Consider the following 17,628-nt stretch of genomic DNA (forward strand, 5'->3'; position numbering starts at 1 on the left):
CCCCCCTCCTTTCCCTCCTCCTATGCAACTGAGAGAAGGACTACTGCCAAGTCTTTCACTCCACAAAAGGTGGCTTGTCATAATTTTTGAACCAGACATCATGGTTTAAAGCAAACTCTGGTTAAGCAAACCAGCAAAATAAACCAGAGTTTGAAACTGGTTTGTTTGGAAACTGACCAGAATTTGTTTTAAACCACAATCTCTGCTTCAAACATAATGACAAGCCAACTTTTGTGGAAAGCAGTGAATTGGGTTTTCTGGAAAAAAATTCCGTTGCAAATTAAGCTAATTTGCATTGGAAAATTTTCAGTTTGCATTGGAATATTTTCCACTGTAAATGACCCTCTGCAAATTAATTATTTGCAATTGCCCTCCACTCATTGTCACTAATTAACTTAGGAAGTGGAAAATCCCCCATAGAAAAACAAAAAACTGGAAAAATTTCCGCCCCATATCTGTGGTGGAAAGGCAAATGAAACTCAGCAGGAATCATCTTCCTGGAGAAGCGGGAGCAGAGCGGGGAGTGCACAAGGCTGAGGCTTGACTTTGGCTTGTTGCAGCTCATGCATGTAACACTAAATCCTGGCTTAGTGTGACATGTGAATCAGTCCATTGCCCTTCCTACTCTTCCTAAGGGCAACTGGTTACTTCTAGGTAAAAAGCCACTATTCTGCTACTCATAACGGCCAGAATACTTTTTTTTGGTAACTGGGTTAAACATTTGCATAGTCTATGGAAGCACAAAATTTGATCTATCTTTATTGTTTAGGGAAGCTTTCTACACATTTCTTGTGGCCATTCTTAAAAACAGGGCTCCCACTGGCATAAAGACATTCTTCATTGTTTAATCATATGTGTTTTAGTTGATTAATCGATTTAATTAATCAACTAAGGTTGTTATTTTATGCACATTTAACTGAACACAGTGGGCCCTATTTTGAATCAACATGCAAAGGGTTACCTGTAAATCTGCATGAACATGCAAATGAGAAAAACACACACAGTCCTAAAGAAAAAAGCATGGTTTTAGATGATGCATGCACTTTAGAAGAGGCATTCCACCTTCTCTCGCACACATGAAAGAATGCCTCTTCTGGGATGGCACTTGCCATCTTCAATTTTCATACGTTCTTGTATTAAAAATAATACAGGTAATACAAATTAAAAATACAAATAGTAATATTTAAAATCTGCTGCTCAGAGGCAAAAATTTAGTTGATCAAAGTGTTTTTAACTGATTACTCTATGCAATCAATGTTGCAACCCTACCTAAAAGTGTAGATAGATCTATAGGCATTTACTTTCCCAGTATTCCCTCTTGATTTACTAACCTAGGAACTACCAGAAGATAATCACCCTATTTATTTATTTTACTTTTTACTTTATTTTATATCATTTTATTCAGTATAATGAATGTGGGCTAAACATAGCCTGAAAAAGTTAAAGAAAATAATCAAACACATTCCAATTCAGTTACGATGCACAGAGTACAGAACTGCAAAACATTCAACCTGAAATTATTTTCTCTTAGTAGGTTAGCGAAATCTTATAATGATCTGGAGGGGCATGGATCTGGGATGTGTAATAAACATATCATAAAAATGGGTACCATGCTGCATAAAATGTTTCAGGTTTTGCATGACTTTTAGGGAGTAATCCTACAGCCGCTAGTCACTGGCTAGATGGCCATAGGATATGCGGGTTTCCGGGAACCGAACACAGAGCCCGCGCTCCGAGGTCGGTTCTTGGAGAACCGACCTTGCAGGCAGTGCGGAATGACCTCGTGCTCCGCATTCAGAAGAGGAGCATGGAGTGGCCAAAATGGGGCATTCCAGGGGGCGTTCTGGGGTAGGGAAGGTGGAAATGCCGGTAAGACATATCTATGTGTTGTCCAGCAGCCCCCTGCCCTGCTCTGCCTTCCTGCAGCTAGACAGCCAAAATTGGCTGTCTACCCGTAAATGGAGGGCAGGAGAAGCACAGAGGGAACGATCTCCTCCGTGCTTCTCCTGCTCTGCATTGGATAGGTGGTCGCCTCCAAGTTCGGAGGTGGCCGCCTATCCCCACAGGATTGCGCCCTTAATAACTTTTATATGATGAGCAAGCTTGTCCATTAATAAATGATCTGAAACCAAGACTGGAGAAAAAAGTCCACCGAACTTTTCGACTGGCTTGGAATTGTTGCTCTTGCTGCTGCTAAACAATGTAAAATAAAGTCTTTATGCAGGGTAGACTGAAAATTGGAAAGATACCCAGAATTGCCAGTACTGGAGTCTTGATGATGCTTTGTTTGGTCATATCGTTAAGTCCTTTGAAGACTTTGTCCTCAGATGCCTCCACCACATGTGGATAAATGTACCAGTCCTGTAATACCCCCTCCAACATTTATTTGAAGTTGTTTTGAAAATCTTCTGTGTCTTGATAGGGATTAAGTGCCACCAAGAAAGCACTTCGAAAGTTCATTCCTTTGCCCTTGTATTTATTGTCTTCATGAAGTCAGAAATAAAAAACATGTCCCAAAGTGAATTGTCTACTTGTCTCCCCAAATCCACTTCCCAATACGTTTTTAATGCTTTGGATGACCCACAAAATAATTCAATCAGCAATTTGTATAGCCTTTAACTTTATTTTACTTTTAAAGAAATGATTTTTGGACACCTGTCAGGGCAGAACCCTCCCACTCTATAAATGCCAAGAGCTTGCAGTGGTGCTCAAATACTCATACCTTGTGTTTTCATCGTAAAACTTGACTTTCCTCATCACTGAGGTGTTGTACCAGTCACTGAAGACTACGAGTGATAGTCCATTGTCGACATCCCTCCTCAGCTTAGTGATTTCTTCTGGAAAATACTCTTCCTCACTGTCCACCATCAATAAGGTCCCTGCATCAATAAGAGCAGACCAGTCAGAATCATTGAGCACTGGTCAATATTGCTTTGTCCCTCACCCAGCTTCCACAAAGTACCATGCACTTTGATAAAGTGAGGAAGGGAGGTGAGACAATGCCTGGGCGCCCCTTTAGCCTCAGCTGGTGAAAAAGGAGTTACTCACATCCTGTTCCTTCTCTGCTGTAGCACCTGGTCCCCTCTTTGACCAGAGAGAGCCACAGAGCTCCTTCCTCTTTGGCCTCCGCCTTCCTCTGCCCTTTATTTGCAGCTTTCCAGCTACACCTGCTTCCAGACTCTCTTACTCCCAAGCTGACTTTCATTTATAAGGAGACATTATAAGGGAACCAGCAGCCTCCATGGCCGGGCTGTGGTTTTCAATGTGGCTCCCCTCCCTATTTGGCCTTCCAACTTTTTCTGTCACCCCTGTCATGAATGCTGGCCATGGTAAAATCCTTTTTATATAGCCCATCGCTAAAGGCCATGCCCAGACAGAGGGAAGATAATTTAGCACCTCATCATTGGCTGAGCTGATGGGAGTTGTAGGCCAAAACAACTGGAGGGTCAGAAGTTGGCGTAAAGCCTGGTTAAGTGTTCTTTTAGCATTCAAATGTATTGCTAAACTTAACCTAGAGTGACTACAGCTGCATGTGGCCTAAGGTTTGAACATTTCCGGTGGGATTTTTTTACTTTTTTTACATTTAAGTAACTCCGTTCCCCACACCCAATGCCATATCACAAACTACTTTACAGGGTTTCCTTGATTTTTTAAAAAGGGTTTGCCATGCAGCACTGGGAGCTGCTGTTTGAGAAATTAAAGCACAGAGCTCACTTGGGCATGAGGAATTAATCCCTTTTTTTTTTTGACCCAGCATTAAATTAGCAGAAGTCTCTTAATTTATTTTCACATGTCCTTAGGGTATGTTGCCCTAGGACCACTAGAAAACAAAACAAAATTCTCTACTTATTTGTCCTTTAAGCAATGCAATTACGAATTCTCACTACACGCACAATTTCTGTTTTCTGGAATTAAAAACCTCAGCTTTTAATTGAGCATTACTTATCAAGTCACCTCAGGCCTTCATTCTCTTTATAGTGACTTTTGCCAACTCTTAAGAAATGTCAGAAACAGAGGAGGAGAAAAAAAAATCCCCCGAATTAATGTGTAACAGAGTGCTTATCAAACAGAAAGCTTGATTGGGGGGGGGGGGGGAATGAGAAATGGAGGTGACAGCACAACATTTTAGATCTCAAATGCTGAAAATGACCATGTCCTAAAAGACAAAGAAGGAAATTCCAGACTTTTGCAAACGCCACACCCCCTTCCACTAGCTCTACGCCCTTTCTTCCAACCTCTGATCATTTGGTGGTTTCCTGGATTTTGTGTAGTTTTTTCCCCATTCTGAAAGGTTGAAATGCCTCTCCTAAGGCTTCAGTACTTGCAGCAAGAGGTTTATGCTACAATAGGCTGGCATTTTGGCCCCGCCCCCTTTCCCTGCCTCTTTGCCTTTGGCCCCGCCCACCGCCTGAGAGCGTCTCCAAAATGGAATTCATCCCTTGGGCTGAAAGTGGTTCAACACTTCTGTTGTACAATTATTATATTTATTTATTTATACTCCACCTTTCTACCAAAAAAATGGCACTCAAGGCGGACTACAAAACAATTTAAAATAGATCAAAACAATAAAACGTATTTAAAAAACAATACAATTACGTCCCTGTACTATACACAATAATTCCCTAATACATTTTCATATCTTTACCATGTAAAATAGACAAGAGAGAAGAGGAAAGAAATGGAGGGGAAGAGATAAAGGGGGGAAGAATATTTTTATTTATTTTTCATTTATTTCATTTCTATACTACCCAATAGCCGCAGCTCTCTGGGCAGTTCACAGAAATTAAAACCACAATGTGCAGCATAAAACAATATAAAATATGAAAGCTTAAAACACCAATATAAATGTACAACCAGAATAAAACCTAGCAGCAATGCAGAGATTTAAAATACAGATTTAAAACACCAAAGCTAAAAGACTAGGAAGCTAAGTTGCTAAAATACCAGGAGAATAAAATGGTCTTCACTTGGTGCTGGAAGAAGTACAACGTATGCTGTATGATATGCTCTTATTTCTATGATATGCTGTTATTTCAGCCACACAGGCTTACACATATTGCTCCATCATGATGAACTCAAATAAAATCATGATCTATTTTACACTCTGGCAGTTGCCAAAGCGTTGCAGACCTAAACAAAGAGGCTGTACATTAAGCTACGTGAAGTCAGACTACACAAACAAGCAAGCTCACAATTACTTACCATACTGACTGGCATCAAAGCATGTAAATGGTGAACCAAGAACTTCAACAAAATATCCCATACTTCTCAGATGTTGGTACATATCCCTGAAGTTTGTGTGGATGTGGTCGCCATTCCTAAGAAGAGAGAGAAAGTGAAATATGTAACCCGATTTTCTGTCAGACTGCTTTTATCATGTAAAGGCCATGTGTTCAAAATCTCTCTGGTTTTCCATATCTAATTATCTCTGTGAACAGTTATGCACAAATCCTATCACTTCTGTGCCATTAAGCCCAGTGGCAGATCTGGAGGAAAAGAGTTTCAATTGCTGTGTGCTTGTAATATAAATACAAATATTTATATCTAAATGATATGCCACATCAAATCTTTCAGGGTGAAATCCTATTGATAAGTCGGTAGCCTCCGAAATTGGAGGCTACCAACTATCCAATGCAGGGTAGATAGAGCATGGAGGAGATACTCTCTTCTGTGCCGCGCCCACCCTGCATTTGCGGCTAGATGTGCGGCTAGCCGCAGCTTCGAGGAAGGAGAGGGAACGGGCCTGGAGACCCAATAGGAAGCTGTCTAAAGTAGCTTCTGCGGTCTCTGCCCCTCCCTGCCCCCAGGACTGCCCCCTTTACCCTGTCTCTGTGCTGTGTTTCCGAACACAGAGAGGATGACGGCAGCACAGAAAGAACTGTGCCACCTAAGGGGGGGCAGGAAGAGTGGTTTCTGGAAACTGAAAAATCCTATGGCCGTCTAGACAGTGTCTAGTGGCTATAGGATTGCTCTCTAAGAGTTTAGCAGAACAAAGTAGTGCCTTTTAGACCGAGGGTGGGCAATGTGTGGTCCTCCAGATGTTGCTGGGCTGCAACTCCCATCAGTCCTAGTCAGCATGGCCAATGGTCACAGGTAACAGGAGTTGCAGTCCAACACATCTGGAGGGGCAAACTTTGCCAACCCCTGTTTTAGACTGATAGTTTAATTTCAGTTTTCTGAATGAGTTTTCATAGAACACCGAAACATGAGCTTCATCGGATGCAGAAACAGACAGAAGGAAAGTGGGATGGATAGTCAGTTATAGCCAGGTAGAGTGCGAACATGCCATTTTAATTTAAAGGGATATTAGTGGTATTGAGCACAGCACGCAAAAATCAAAATGGGGATAATTTCAAACTATGTGCCTGTGTAATGTGCATAAAATCTCTATTCTTGTAGTATGAGTTTCTGTTCCACCATCTCATATTCCCGTTTGTCCCCCTGAATTGATTTTCAAATGTTGAAAAAACAATACAATTTTTTTTTCACGTCCTACAAACTACAAACTTTCACGTCCTATCACACCAATGTGGCACACCATCCCTGGTTTATATTCCTCCCTGAAAAAAGATAAGAGAAGACACAACTTTGTGTCAGGGTGGACACTGAGCCCATAGAATCCCAGAGTAGTTCTGATTCTGAGGAAGAGCAGTCGCTCCTGGGAGAGGAGCGCGCTCCTCTTTCCCAGGACCAACAGCTGACGGAGATTCCTCCCACCAGCATTCCTAGTTTAGTTAGCAGTCCAGGGAGTGACCAAGCACAGATAGCAGACTTGGTGGATGCGCGACGCAGACGCAGAGAGCGGCGCCAGATGGAGGGCGCGGAAAGGAGGCGAAGTGCCAGGCTGGCGGCGCAAACAACGGCTGCGCCCAGAGGCTCCAAGGGAAAAGGGGAGGGACTCTCCCTAGTCCTTAAATTCAGGGGTCTGCCAGTAATTCCCTTTCAAACGGGGACCAACTGTTCCAACTTAGGGCATAGGTACTCTGCTGCTCAGATCTAGTTGCTACCTGTAGAGTTGTAAGTTGTAAAAGAAGAATAAAGCTTTGAAAGGAATCCCTTTGTCTGTGTCTGGACTTGGCTACTGGTTTAGACAGAGAGAGACCTCCAAGGAGCCCTTGACACTTTGGATAGATGCCTCGAATACCTTCAAAAAGCATGATTTGCAACACTGAGTTACCACAACAGCAAGAAGCTACATCCTAAATGATTACATCCAAGTGCTGGTGTAGCATCGAGCCCGCAAGGTGTGAGCAGTCCTAGCTCAAACAACTGAGCAGGTGTCTTTGGCCAGCCACGACTCTCTCAGCCAGCTCCAGTGTGGCAGTAATAATCCTAGCCTACCATTAGGCCTCGTTAGGATAGTAAGATAAATTGATGTGGAATGTTTGAAAACCTGAATTATGCTATACAGAAGCGAAGTATGAAGGGTATCTGTTGGTTCCGGAAGGAACAAGCTTCAAGGCAAGGAACAAAACTCAGGCCTTGTGATCCTCACAGTGCCCTACCTGACTCTCATATTCACGCCTTCTTACCCCAAGCCCACTACAAAAGCTGGATACAGGGGAGTAAAGGAACAATACTGAGAGTAGGGTTGGGGAAGGATTTTGTTCGGCCCGCATTTTTAAGCGAACCAATTTAATCCGCACTTCCTGGACTACTATGTGGATCAGAACACAGCTATCCCTTGGACTGCACAGTTCTCAGAATTTTGTGGTGCAGTTCCCAGCTCAAAAAACGTGCACAATGCATATTACAGAGGGAAACGCATACGGAGCTGCATATTTTTGGAAAAATTGCATAGAAAGATGTCTATTTGGGGGGAAACTGCATGCAAAGAAGGACCAAGGTATATTTATTTTCTTGTTTAAAATGTTGCCTGGGAGTAAGAAGCGCTGAACTCAACGGGACTTATTTCTGGGTAGACATGTGTAGAACTCCACTGTTAACTTATTTTCAAGTGAACTGTTATGTTAAGATATGCAATTATTGACAATAAATTGCACTTCTGAAATTCAACATTAAGAAGTTTCTCAGGAACGACATCTTTAGTCTACTGATTAATTTTAAGACAATGATGTTTAGCAATCAAATTGCTCCATTTCATAGTTGTATAATTTCTTTAAGGAAGGGGCTGGAGACTAAATCCCAACAGTATCCATAATTGGGAATGATGAAAAACATAAAAAGGGAAAATATAAATTCTGCAAGTAATTTATTTAAGCATTCACCTAAGGAATAGTCTACTGATAATGATACAGGCCTATTTTTTTTCTTAGTCAGGCTGTAATATCACAAAGCATGCATGAGCCCAGATATTTATGAGCCACAGCCACAAGTTTATCATTTCCCGCAAAACTACAGGAAAAATAGGCACAATCCCAAGTTACGTTGAGAACACAATCGTGTTTTCTGCGTAGTCAAGGTTCATTTCATTAATGGTCACAGCTTTGCATAAAAATAAACCCACCAATCTAAGGGATCATTCTTCATCCTCAAATTATCCCTTGGAAAATATCCTGGTGGATAGCGGAGATTGTGATACTGATCCCACAGGACTCGCTTACTACGAGGGGGTGTCGGAATAACTTTCACTTTTATTGGCAATTTCACGGTTGAAGTCTGTTCAGTGCCAGCTTTTGACTGAAAGAAATGGAAGCCAAAAAGAACCTGAGCAGCTTAAAATTCTGCCCTCAAATAGAACACATTTTACTACACACTCTACTGATAATGATTTCGATTACAGTAACCAATCAAATACATTGCACCCAGCACCCCACCCACACTGTCCCCAATGTTACTCATGGTGCAATGGCTTAGATATGGGAAACCCGGCTTCAGATCCTCACTTAACTATGAAGCCCACAGGGTGGTGATTTCCAAGTCACTACCTCTCAATCTCACAGGGTTGTTCTAACGTGCCACTCCACATTCCTTGGACAAATGGCAGGATACAAGTGGCTGAACTATGGCTGGGATCTACGCTACCAGACAAGTACTTCTGCATGTCACTGAGCTTTTGTATTCACATTTGTCAAACAATATTTATGCCACCCTCAACTCCAACTCTGCATAGCATATTGCAATTAAAAACTCAGGGGACTTTCAGAAGCAATGAGAGTAATGAGAGTGGGGGGTCATCAGCTGCCCAAAGAAAAAACATCTAAACGTCAAACTTAAATGCACCCAAATACCTGGGCACATCTAAAGTAGGTCTTTGGATCCTGGACCACATATTTTAAAGCAAGATGATGCATTTTTGTACCTCTGGTATTTATTTAATATGGGTTTATACAGCTTGTCTTTTATTGTTCTAAGTAGAACTGAGATCTCATTAGAACAGAATTGTGACATATAAAATGCTATAAATGAAACAAATGGGAAATAAATAAGTACAATTTTTTCTAAATGACAGACAAAAGGCTTTGTATGCCAACTTAATATAAAGGCTCTCTGTATTTGCAAAGAGCTGCTTTCATTATAACTCAAATAACAAGGCAAATTCAAAGCACCCTGAGAGAACTAAAAGCCTTATACTATGGTATAAACCAGGGGTGGGAAATATGCAGCCCACCTGGCCTTTTGTGTAGCCCCCAATGTCCCATGCTGCTGCCGAATTTGCTGCAGCAGCAGGTTTGCCGGTGAATTTTAGCGGCAAACTGCCGTTCTTTCTGGGTAACGTGGCCGTGGTGCAGCCCCTGGAATCTCAGAAGCTGCCCACTCCTGGCATGAACAGCATTATGTTGCTGCACAGCAATTTTGAAGACTGCATCGCTCTGCACTTTAGATTGCTTATTTATTTTGATTTAAAGCCCACTGTACCCTAAGAGCGCTGAACAGGTAACAGCAGCTTGATGTGCAACAGAATCCTCAATGTTTCTTAAAGGGTTCCTAAAGAAGTAATGACTGAGGAAAAAAAGCTCTCTCAATACTAATTTGGTCATGATCCACCGCTAGTCAAATACACCATCTACGCCAATATGTCTGATACAGAGAGGGCACTATATTTAGATTTCAAGTCTAGCCCTGCCAGTTAACAATTAAGAAACACATTTATGCAAATCCATAGTGGAAGCCCAACAAATAGATCATACAGTTCTTACTGAAGATATTTAAGTTTTTGCAAGTCTAACAGGAGTAGCACTTGCTGAAGCAGTGCAGCAGCAACCAAAAGTCTGCATGTTTTCAGAATTGGAGAGATCAGAACTTTTGATCTTTAAACTGCCAAATTCCTCGGTTCAGTCGTTCCGGTACATTCCTTGGTGCCCACAGCGATAAAAGATGCTAGGCTACATTACTGGAATATGCTTGTCTTTCAACAGTAGTTTTTTCCCACAATACCAATGACTGCGCATACCAAAGCCAGCTAATGTTGAAGCAGTTCCCTTAAAAAGGGTTCTCGGCATCAGGCAGGGGTTTATTAAACAGCAGCAAAATGAGTCAAACGTACCTCATTTTCTGCAGGGGAGGAGATGGTGATCATGACGTGTCCTTGCGCAATGCCCTCCCAAGAGGCTGCTTTCTTCGCTACAGAGATAGAAATGGCTAGGTAGCCTGACCAAGGCCATAACACGGGGGAATAGGAGAAAGCCACCTCGATGTAATCTCCATTCTGTGGTAAGTAGGGTTGCCAGTCAGGCTGAACAGCAAAAAGCAGAAAGTGGATTAGTCAAAACACTGATAGACATATATTTAAGAAGGGGGGGGGGGACAAATACTGTTGCAGATTCTAGAGGCTTTTTTAATGCCTTTTATGCATATAACCCAGCGGTTATAACTGTGGTTTGTGAATCAGGAACCCAGCTTGGAAATGGGCACTCCCTCCCACTCTGACACAAATTCCTTCCTTAGCCAAGATTTAGTGTTAATATCTCCACAGATGCTAAACATGGTGAATGCTAATCAGGTTCACATCTTAACTAGTGTTTCAAAGCTGTCTGCAAACTCAGGTTATGACTAGAGGGAACGTTGTTGGCATTAACCTCAGTGGCTCAAATGAACTTAAATCTCTGTGGGAGATGAATGGGACTAGCTTTTCTTCTGCGTAAACACATTTAGGATCAGACTGTGAGGCCTTCTCAATCATCATGCCTATTGGAGAGCAAGGGCTAGGGCTCAGCCTTTCAGTTTGCCTAGGGCTCAGCCCTTTCAAATCCTACCTTGTCTACGATTCTTCCAGTGACTCCCATTCCATTAAGAATAGTAACATTCACAATCGTTGGCATGCCTCCATAGTAGATAGGTTGGGAGCAATATGGCCACATGTAAGGGCATTCCGTTAAGTCGATGTAGCTGGGACTCAAGCTAAACAGGGGGAAAAAACACACCAGATGCATGCATAAATATGTTATGAAAGCTAAAGTATGCATAAAAGAATACTGTTCTTCCTCTGCAATAAACCTTGGGATTTGAAATTGAAATTAAGTTTGAAAACAAACCAGGCAGAATCAAAGCTGTTCTTATTATTTTGAATCAATACAGTCTTGGAAACACACATACACACAGAGACAATTTCATATTTCCACCCACTCAACCACCACCCAGCTGCCTGAACTAACCTTAATAAAAGTGTGGTACAAAGTTTGTCCACGGTTTCACTCAAAAGAAAAAGATATGGTTTTCACACTCTAAATGTGAGATAACTGTTGATTTCTTAAAAGCATTTTTAGACTAAGCGTCATTCTAACAGATACCACAGCAGTATACAAGAGGCATAAACTCTAAAATATATGACAAATACACTACAACAAAACTACAAAACAATAACACATAAAAGCAGCAGGGCAGACTAAGCATAACCCACCTTGAAATGTTACAATACTTGGGCAAAGTATGTTTTAATCTGGTGCCGAAATAATAGTAACTTCTCTCTTTTAGATTTTCACATGCTTGTGAAGCCTTACTGCTAACAGGTTGAGGGGGGCCTTGGTAGGATGCCATCCAATGGGCTCCTAGAAACCATGGTTGCATTCACCATCTTGATTTTCATCTTGAAAATGCAATGGACTGGTTCACACAACACTGCAGCCCACTGTGGATTATTTAACCCATGGTGAGGCTTCAGCACCTGTGGGGTGCATGCTGCTGCCATTTTGCATATCTAACCCCCGCTCAGAAGTTTTTGTCATGCAAACCTGGCGAGCGGGGGTTATGCAAATGTTAAATACATGACAATCCCTGAGCAGGGGTTGGATATGCAAAGTGGCACCTGCGGGCAACACGGGTCGTTGTAGGTTTAATAACCCACATTGAGCCATGCTGTGTCATCTGTCATGGGTTAAATAACCCATGAAGAGCTGCGCTGTTTCATCCAAACCAGGTCAGTCTCAGAAGTTCCATCGTTCCAGGGCATGGTGGGTAAAAACACACAACGGCCATGTCTTTTACCCTACAATGCCACAGAATGACAGAACTTCCCAGGCACTGCATTTTGAGGAAACTAAGATGGCAGCCACAACTGTGCCCTCTAGGGTCAGTGTCCCCATTGGCAGTGGGCCCCAGCAGCTGCCAAAGAATACCAGCTATGTGGCAGCAGGATTGTCATTGAGCCTCACCACTTGCCAGAGGGTCAGTTTGTACAGAATAAGGTAAACCCCAAGAATACAGATACTGGCCATCTCTGGTTCAGAGGGGATGGGAAACTGTATCAAGACAGCATCAACCCTTCCTAGCCCTATTTTAAAAGGGTTTTGCCAAGTTGACTTTATCATCACTAGTATACTTAAAGTACTTAAAAATACTAAGCAACGATTAAAAATCACAGGCCCTTGCATGCAATCTTACAAACTTGATTAAAAATCAAATCACTCTGTGTCTGCCTTAAAGCTCTCAGATACATTAGCATTAGCAAAAAGCTCTCTTAATCACAAAAGCAGGTAAGAGCTGGAAAAAGCAGGTGCCAATTTAAGTTACGTTATCTTCGCTGTGCAAAGCTTCAGTTATCTTCTTGGCTGAATTCATCTTTCAACATGAAGGTCCATTTTGAGATTGTTGTTGGTTTTTAAGCAACCTCACCTGGCCTGTGGTTTATAGCTGTTGAGAATCTGGTAGGCTCTGAGGAGATCCAGTTTGCCATGCCCTTGCTCAAACATGTTGACTCCGGGAAGCCGGCGTGCTGATGCGATCAGAGCCTGTTTCATACTCGCTGGATTCACCATTTCACGCTTCTGAACTGTGCTAAAAATGAGAAATAGTTGTGATGTTATATTACTGAGCAGGCACTGTACTTAGCTGATAGTGCTAAAGTTATAAGTCAGCCTTCCCCAAATGGTACCATCTAATTTGACTGTGCATATGCACAGAAAATCAGTGTATTAATTTTAGAATAAAGAAATATAAATACGTAATACAGCTTCTAGATGGGGACAGACAATTTTTCCTTACCATCTGATCGTGTGCATATTTACTCAGAAATAAGCCTGAATGAGTTCAAAGGTTCAATATTCAAACTCTTTTCAAGTGTTCTAGATTTGGATATATTTTGTCCCTAAAACATCAAAACCTCTCTATGTAAATCACATAAGGCTTATGTTAGCTACTTCGTATTAAAAATTGTAATTCTGAAAGAACATAAGGTAATATAAAATGGTCAAAGCAATGAACATGCATTCAAAAACCCAATTACATATGCATAAGGCAAAGCATGAAAGAGGCAATTAATTCAGAGAGCAAGCCTCCCTTGAACTAGGTACTGAATAAGCAAGACGCCTTAGACAAAGCTACCCCAGAAGCCCTTTGCATTTGTACACTGTAGTGCAGAAGCTCAGAGCATGAGCTATGGCTATCAGCCATGATGTCCCCAGTTCAAACCTCACTTCAGCCACAAGCTCTCAGTGTCATTCAGCAAGTCACAATCTCTCTGTTTCAGCCTCCCCTTCCCTCCAATCTGCATTATAAGGATGATACTGACCTAACTTACAGGAATGTTTAAGGATTACTGCAATAACATATGTGAAATGCTTTCAGCACTCAAAATAACTAGCATGTCTTACTTATATTAGGTGTCACATTATTAACATTTATATATCCAGTATATTAGACCACCATATTTGCTAAAAAGCCATCAAGGCTGCTTGTAAACCATATTTTCAGAAATGGGGCTCAGACACTTTGTCCCAGAATGCTACATGGAATCTGATACCTGCAACACTTACCAGTGTCAAATTCATTCCGTCTGCAATCTCCATCTTGAGACTGAGTCTCAGTGACAGACCTCATGGCCACAACATCTGGCTTAATTTTTTGACTTCTCTGTTTCTCCACCCATCCCCTGCTTTTTTGTACCACCAAGCCTGATGAAGACTTCTGGAGACCTCTAAAGCTTGCATGCTCTTTTGTGGCAGTTTGCTAAGGTATTGCCCAACCGTGGATTTTGCATCAGTTTCCTTTGAAATTCTGAAGCTTGCTCTTTTTCCAGAACAGCTTCCCCAGGCAGGGTACAGATAACACTTCCCTAATTTGAAGCTTACTGATCATAAAACCAATATGCCATTACTTAACCAAACTCTTCTGGCACTTGCAGTTTCACCGAACACTTACCTTACTAGCAGAGTGACAGCACCTGCCACGACAGGGGAGGCCACGCTGGTCCCAGAGAGAGAGCGGCACCCACCCTTCATGCCAGAACCTCTCACTCCAGAGCCGTACGTAACTATGTCGGGCTTGACCCTACCGTAACCTCCAGGCAGTTCCTTGGGAGGAAAACAACAGAAGAGAATGATCTCTATTTTATTTATACCCACATAATGACTTCTAACACAATACACAAATACTCCTTGTCCTTTAATTGACTCAGCATTTGTCACATTTGTAAACATTCTGAAAAGATTTCTATCACTTCTGGAGAGGAGGATCATGTACACTGACTTGGGCTCTGTGGAGGAAAGGCAGGATATAAATGTAAAAAACCAACAAGAAAACAAACGAAGATGGCTCACACTTGGAGTTTGCACTGAAGAATAGGGTTTCTGTTCATTAATTCAATGAACAAAAATTAAACCTCACATTCATTGCATAAATCAGTAATAAATGTTTGTTGTGCTTGGAAGTGGTGGAGATGTATATTTAAAAAACAACATGTAATTTATTAGGAATATTTATATCCCACCTTTCCAATGCATTTGCACCATTCAGAGCAAAGAAGCTTTGTAAAGGTGCTTACCCATGTGGTCATCCCCCTGGATGAGAACCGAGCAATGTTATCTTCAAAGTCGATGCCACCTACTCCAATGACATCCATTTGATCAGCAGGGTTGTTGAGTGTGCTGAAAGGAGTATTTATATTTGTTATTTATTTATTACATTTCTGTCCCACGTTTCTCCAAGGAGATTAGGTCAGTATACATAGTTCTCACCACCTCGATAGTGTGTTTTTTAATCCTCACAACAATCCTGTGAGGTAAGTTAGACTGAATGTGTGTGACTGGCCCAGAATCATCCACTGAGCTTCACAGCTTGGTAAGGATTTGAACCTGGGTCTTCCCAGCCCTTGTTGAATACTCTAGACAACAACAAACTGGCTCTCAAAAAAGAGAAAAACATCTATCTGAGTATTTTAAAAACAAGAAAGCTTATAAAATAAACTAGTAGAAGAATGAAGACGGACTGGTTTTGCATTTCCCACAAAATTAAATGGGTTGAATCGAGCAAAATATACAGTGCAGTTTTATGCATGTTTACTCAAAGTCAGTCCCACTGTCTTCAATGGGGCTCATTCCCTAATAAGTGTGTTCAGGATTGGAGCCATAATCATGTTTAAGTGCTGTTGAAAGAAATGGGACTTTAATCAGTCAGGACTAATTTGTGCCACCTATTTCAATGGGACTCAAGCACAACTAAATTTCTCCAAATTCAGAACACTGTTTCTACTGGCAAACATTCTGTAAAACCAGTTATCACATTCCTACTTCTACATGAGCATTAACTTGCAGGATTATATTCCTGAATGGAACAGTGAGAAAGCCAATTTACTTTAGGAGAGGGGACACCCTTGCCGAGATTATTCTTTAAAAAGGAAAGCTGGCAAAACAGTCTTTTACATTACTTCTGGAGGAAAAATTATTATTAATTGCTGGAACTTATTTTGAATGAACACAGCATTGGCCAAATATCGTAAAAGCGCTTACCCATATAAAGGACCATCATTTCCAATAGCAGAGACCATGATCACATTGTTGGCTGTCAGCTCCCATACCTAGAAAATTAAGAAATTTGGATTTTGGAAATCTGGTGACAAGCCACCATCAGAAGTATAGAAGTCAGTGAATAATAATTCATAACATTCAAAGAATGCTTTAAAGCATCCCAAGGGCTTCACACAGATAAGCCAGACCACCACTGTAAGGTAGGTCAGATTTGTTATCCCCATAATGCAAATGGGGGGAGGCACTGAGGCTGAGACACAGGAGTTTGCCTAAAGCCACCGACTAAATTCAGGGCAGAGCCCGAATTTGAACTGGCAGCTTCCAGGTTCAGCCTCTTATAACCACTACAGTGCTCAACAGCTGGTCTGCTTTCACCCCCGGGGAATGAGGAAGGCTGCCCTTGGGAGGTGAACATCAGAATTGCCCTGAAGCTGGATCAGACCAAAGGACCACCCAGCCTAGCATCCAGCCAGAGGCCCCGATGGAAAGTCCACAAGCAGGACATGAGCCAAATAGACCTCTCCCATGGTTGTTCCCCAGCAACTGGTATTGAGAGGCGTGCTGCCAGAATGGTTGCATATAGCCATTGGGGCTAGTAGCCACGCCTAGTCTTATTCTCCATGAATTTGTCTAATTCCACTTTCAAACTGTTTACCGCTTGGTGGCCATTGACACATTCCTGTGGTGGCTGGTGACTTCAGTTCTGAAGGGGCAGTGATTCTATTTAAGGTTTTAGTTACAACCAGCCAAACCTCTACAGGGCTATTCAAGGTGCTGAACCTTAACCCCCAAATGGGTTCAGAACTTTGAATAGCACCTTTATTGGTTTGGCTGGTTGTAAGTAAATCCCTAAATAGAATCACCACCCCTCTAGAAATGGAGTCACCAGCCGCCACTGACACATCCTATGGAAGTGAATTCCACAGTTTAACCATGCATTGTGTGAAGAAGTACTTCCTTTTTCTGTCTCCCACCATTCAGCTTCACTGAATGACCTGGGCTGAATGACCGCTTAGAGATATTTTTTAAACATGTTCACCAGTATATACTTCTATTAAATAAATAATAGTACGATAACTTTTCCCTGTCCATTTTGTCGGCACCACGCATAATTTGATACACCTCTATCATGTCTCTCCTTACATGCCTTTTTTTCCTAAACTAAATAGCCCCAAATGTTGCCAAGTTTCACAACGTTTTTATTCAAGCAGGCCTTTGGCATATAAGCTGGTCTGTTGCTAAACGTTTTTTTAATTAGATGGTGGTTTATTTATTTTCTTGTGTTTTTATGTTACATTTTAATTAAGATTTTGTTTTTAATCTGGATTTTATTGTTAGCCACCTTAAGCACCACTTTTGGCAGAAAGGTGGGACAGAAACTGAGTAAAGAAATAAATGCATAGGTACATAAAATCTCTATTTTCACCTAAGACTTCAGAAATTCTGCAATTTCTGCAAACATGTAGCCTTTTAGATATGGTTCCCATTG

General features: G+C 41.6%; 1 protein-coding gene across 4 annotated transcripts in view; it reads right to left on the reverse strand.

Moving 5' to 3' along the window:
• MBTPS1 (membrane bound transcription factor peptidase, site 1) overlaps positions 1-17,628 on the reverse strand; it is a 53,612-nt gene that overhangs the window by 18,276 nt on the left and 17,708 nt on the right. For all 4 annotated transcript variants that reach the window (XM_084812037.1, XM_084812036.1, XM_084812034.1 and 1 more), the window contains exons 8-16: positions 16,122-16,189; positions 15,158-15,260; positions 14,536-14,687; positions 13,012-13,173; positions 11,157-11,301; positions 10,448-10,636; positions 8,468-8,640; positions 5,203-5,318; positions 2,723-2,879 (exon numbers count right to left, since the gene is read on the reverse strand). In XM_084812037.1, the coding sequence (XP_084668163.1) occupies positions 2,723-2,879; positions 5,203-5,318; positions 8,468-8,640; positions 10,448-10,636; positions 11,157-11,301; positions 13,012-13,173; positions 14,536-14,687; positions 15,158-15,260; positions 16,122-16,189 (1,265 nt within the window). The remainder of the gene's footprint in view (positions 1-2,722; positions 2,880-5,202; positions 5,319-8,467; positions 8,641-10,447; positions 10,637-11,156; positions 11,302-13,011; positions 13,174-14,535; positions 14,688-15,157; positions 15,261-16,121; positions 16,190-17,628) is intronic.

The sequence above is a fragment of the Heloderma suspectum genome, chromosome 8 (genome assembly GCF_057233095.1).
Source record: "Heloderma suspectum isolate Gila_16-S chromosome 8, 16-S_ref, whole genome shotgun sequence".
Taxonomy (NCBI): domain Eukaryota; kingdom Metazoa; phylum Chordata; class Lepidosauria; order Squamata; family Helodermatidae; genus Heloderma; species Heloderma suspectum.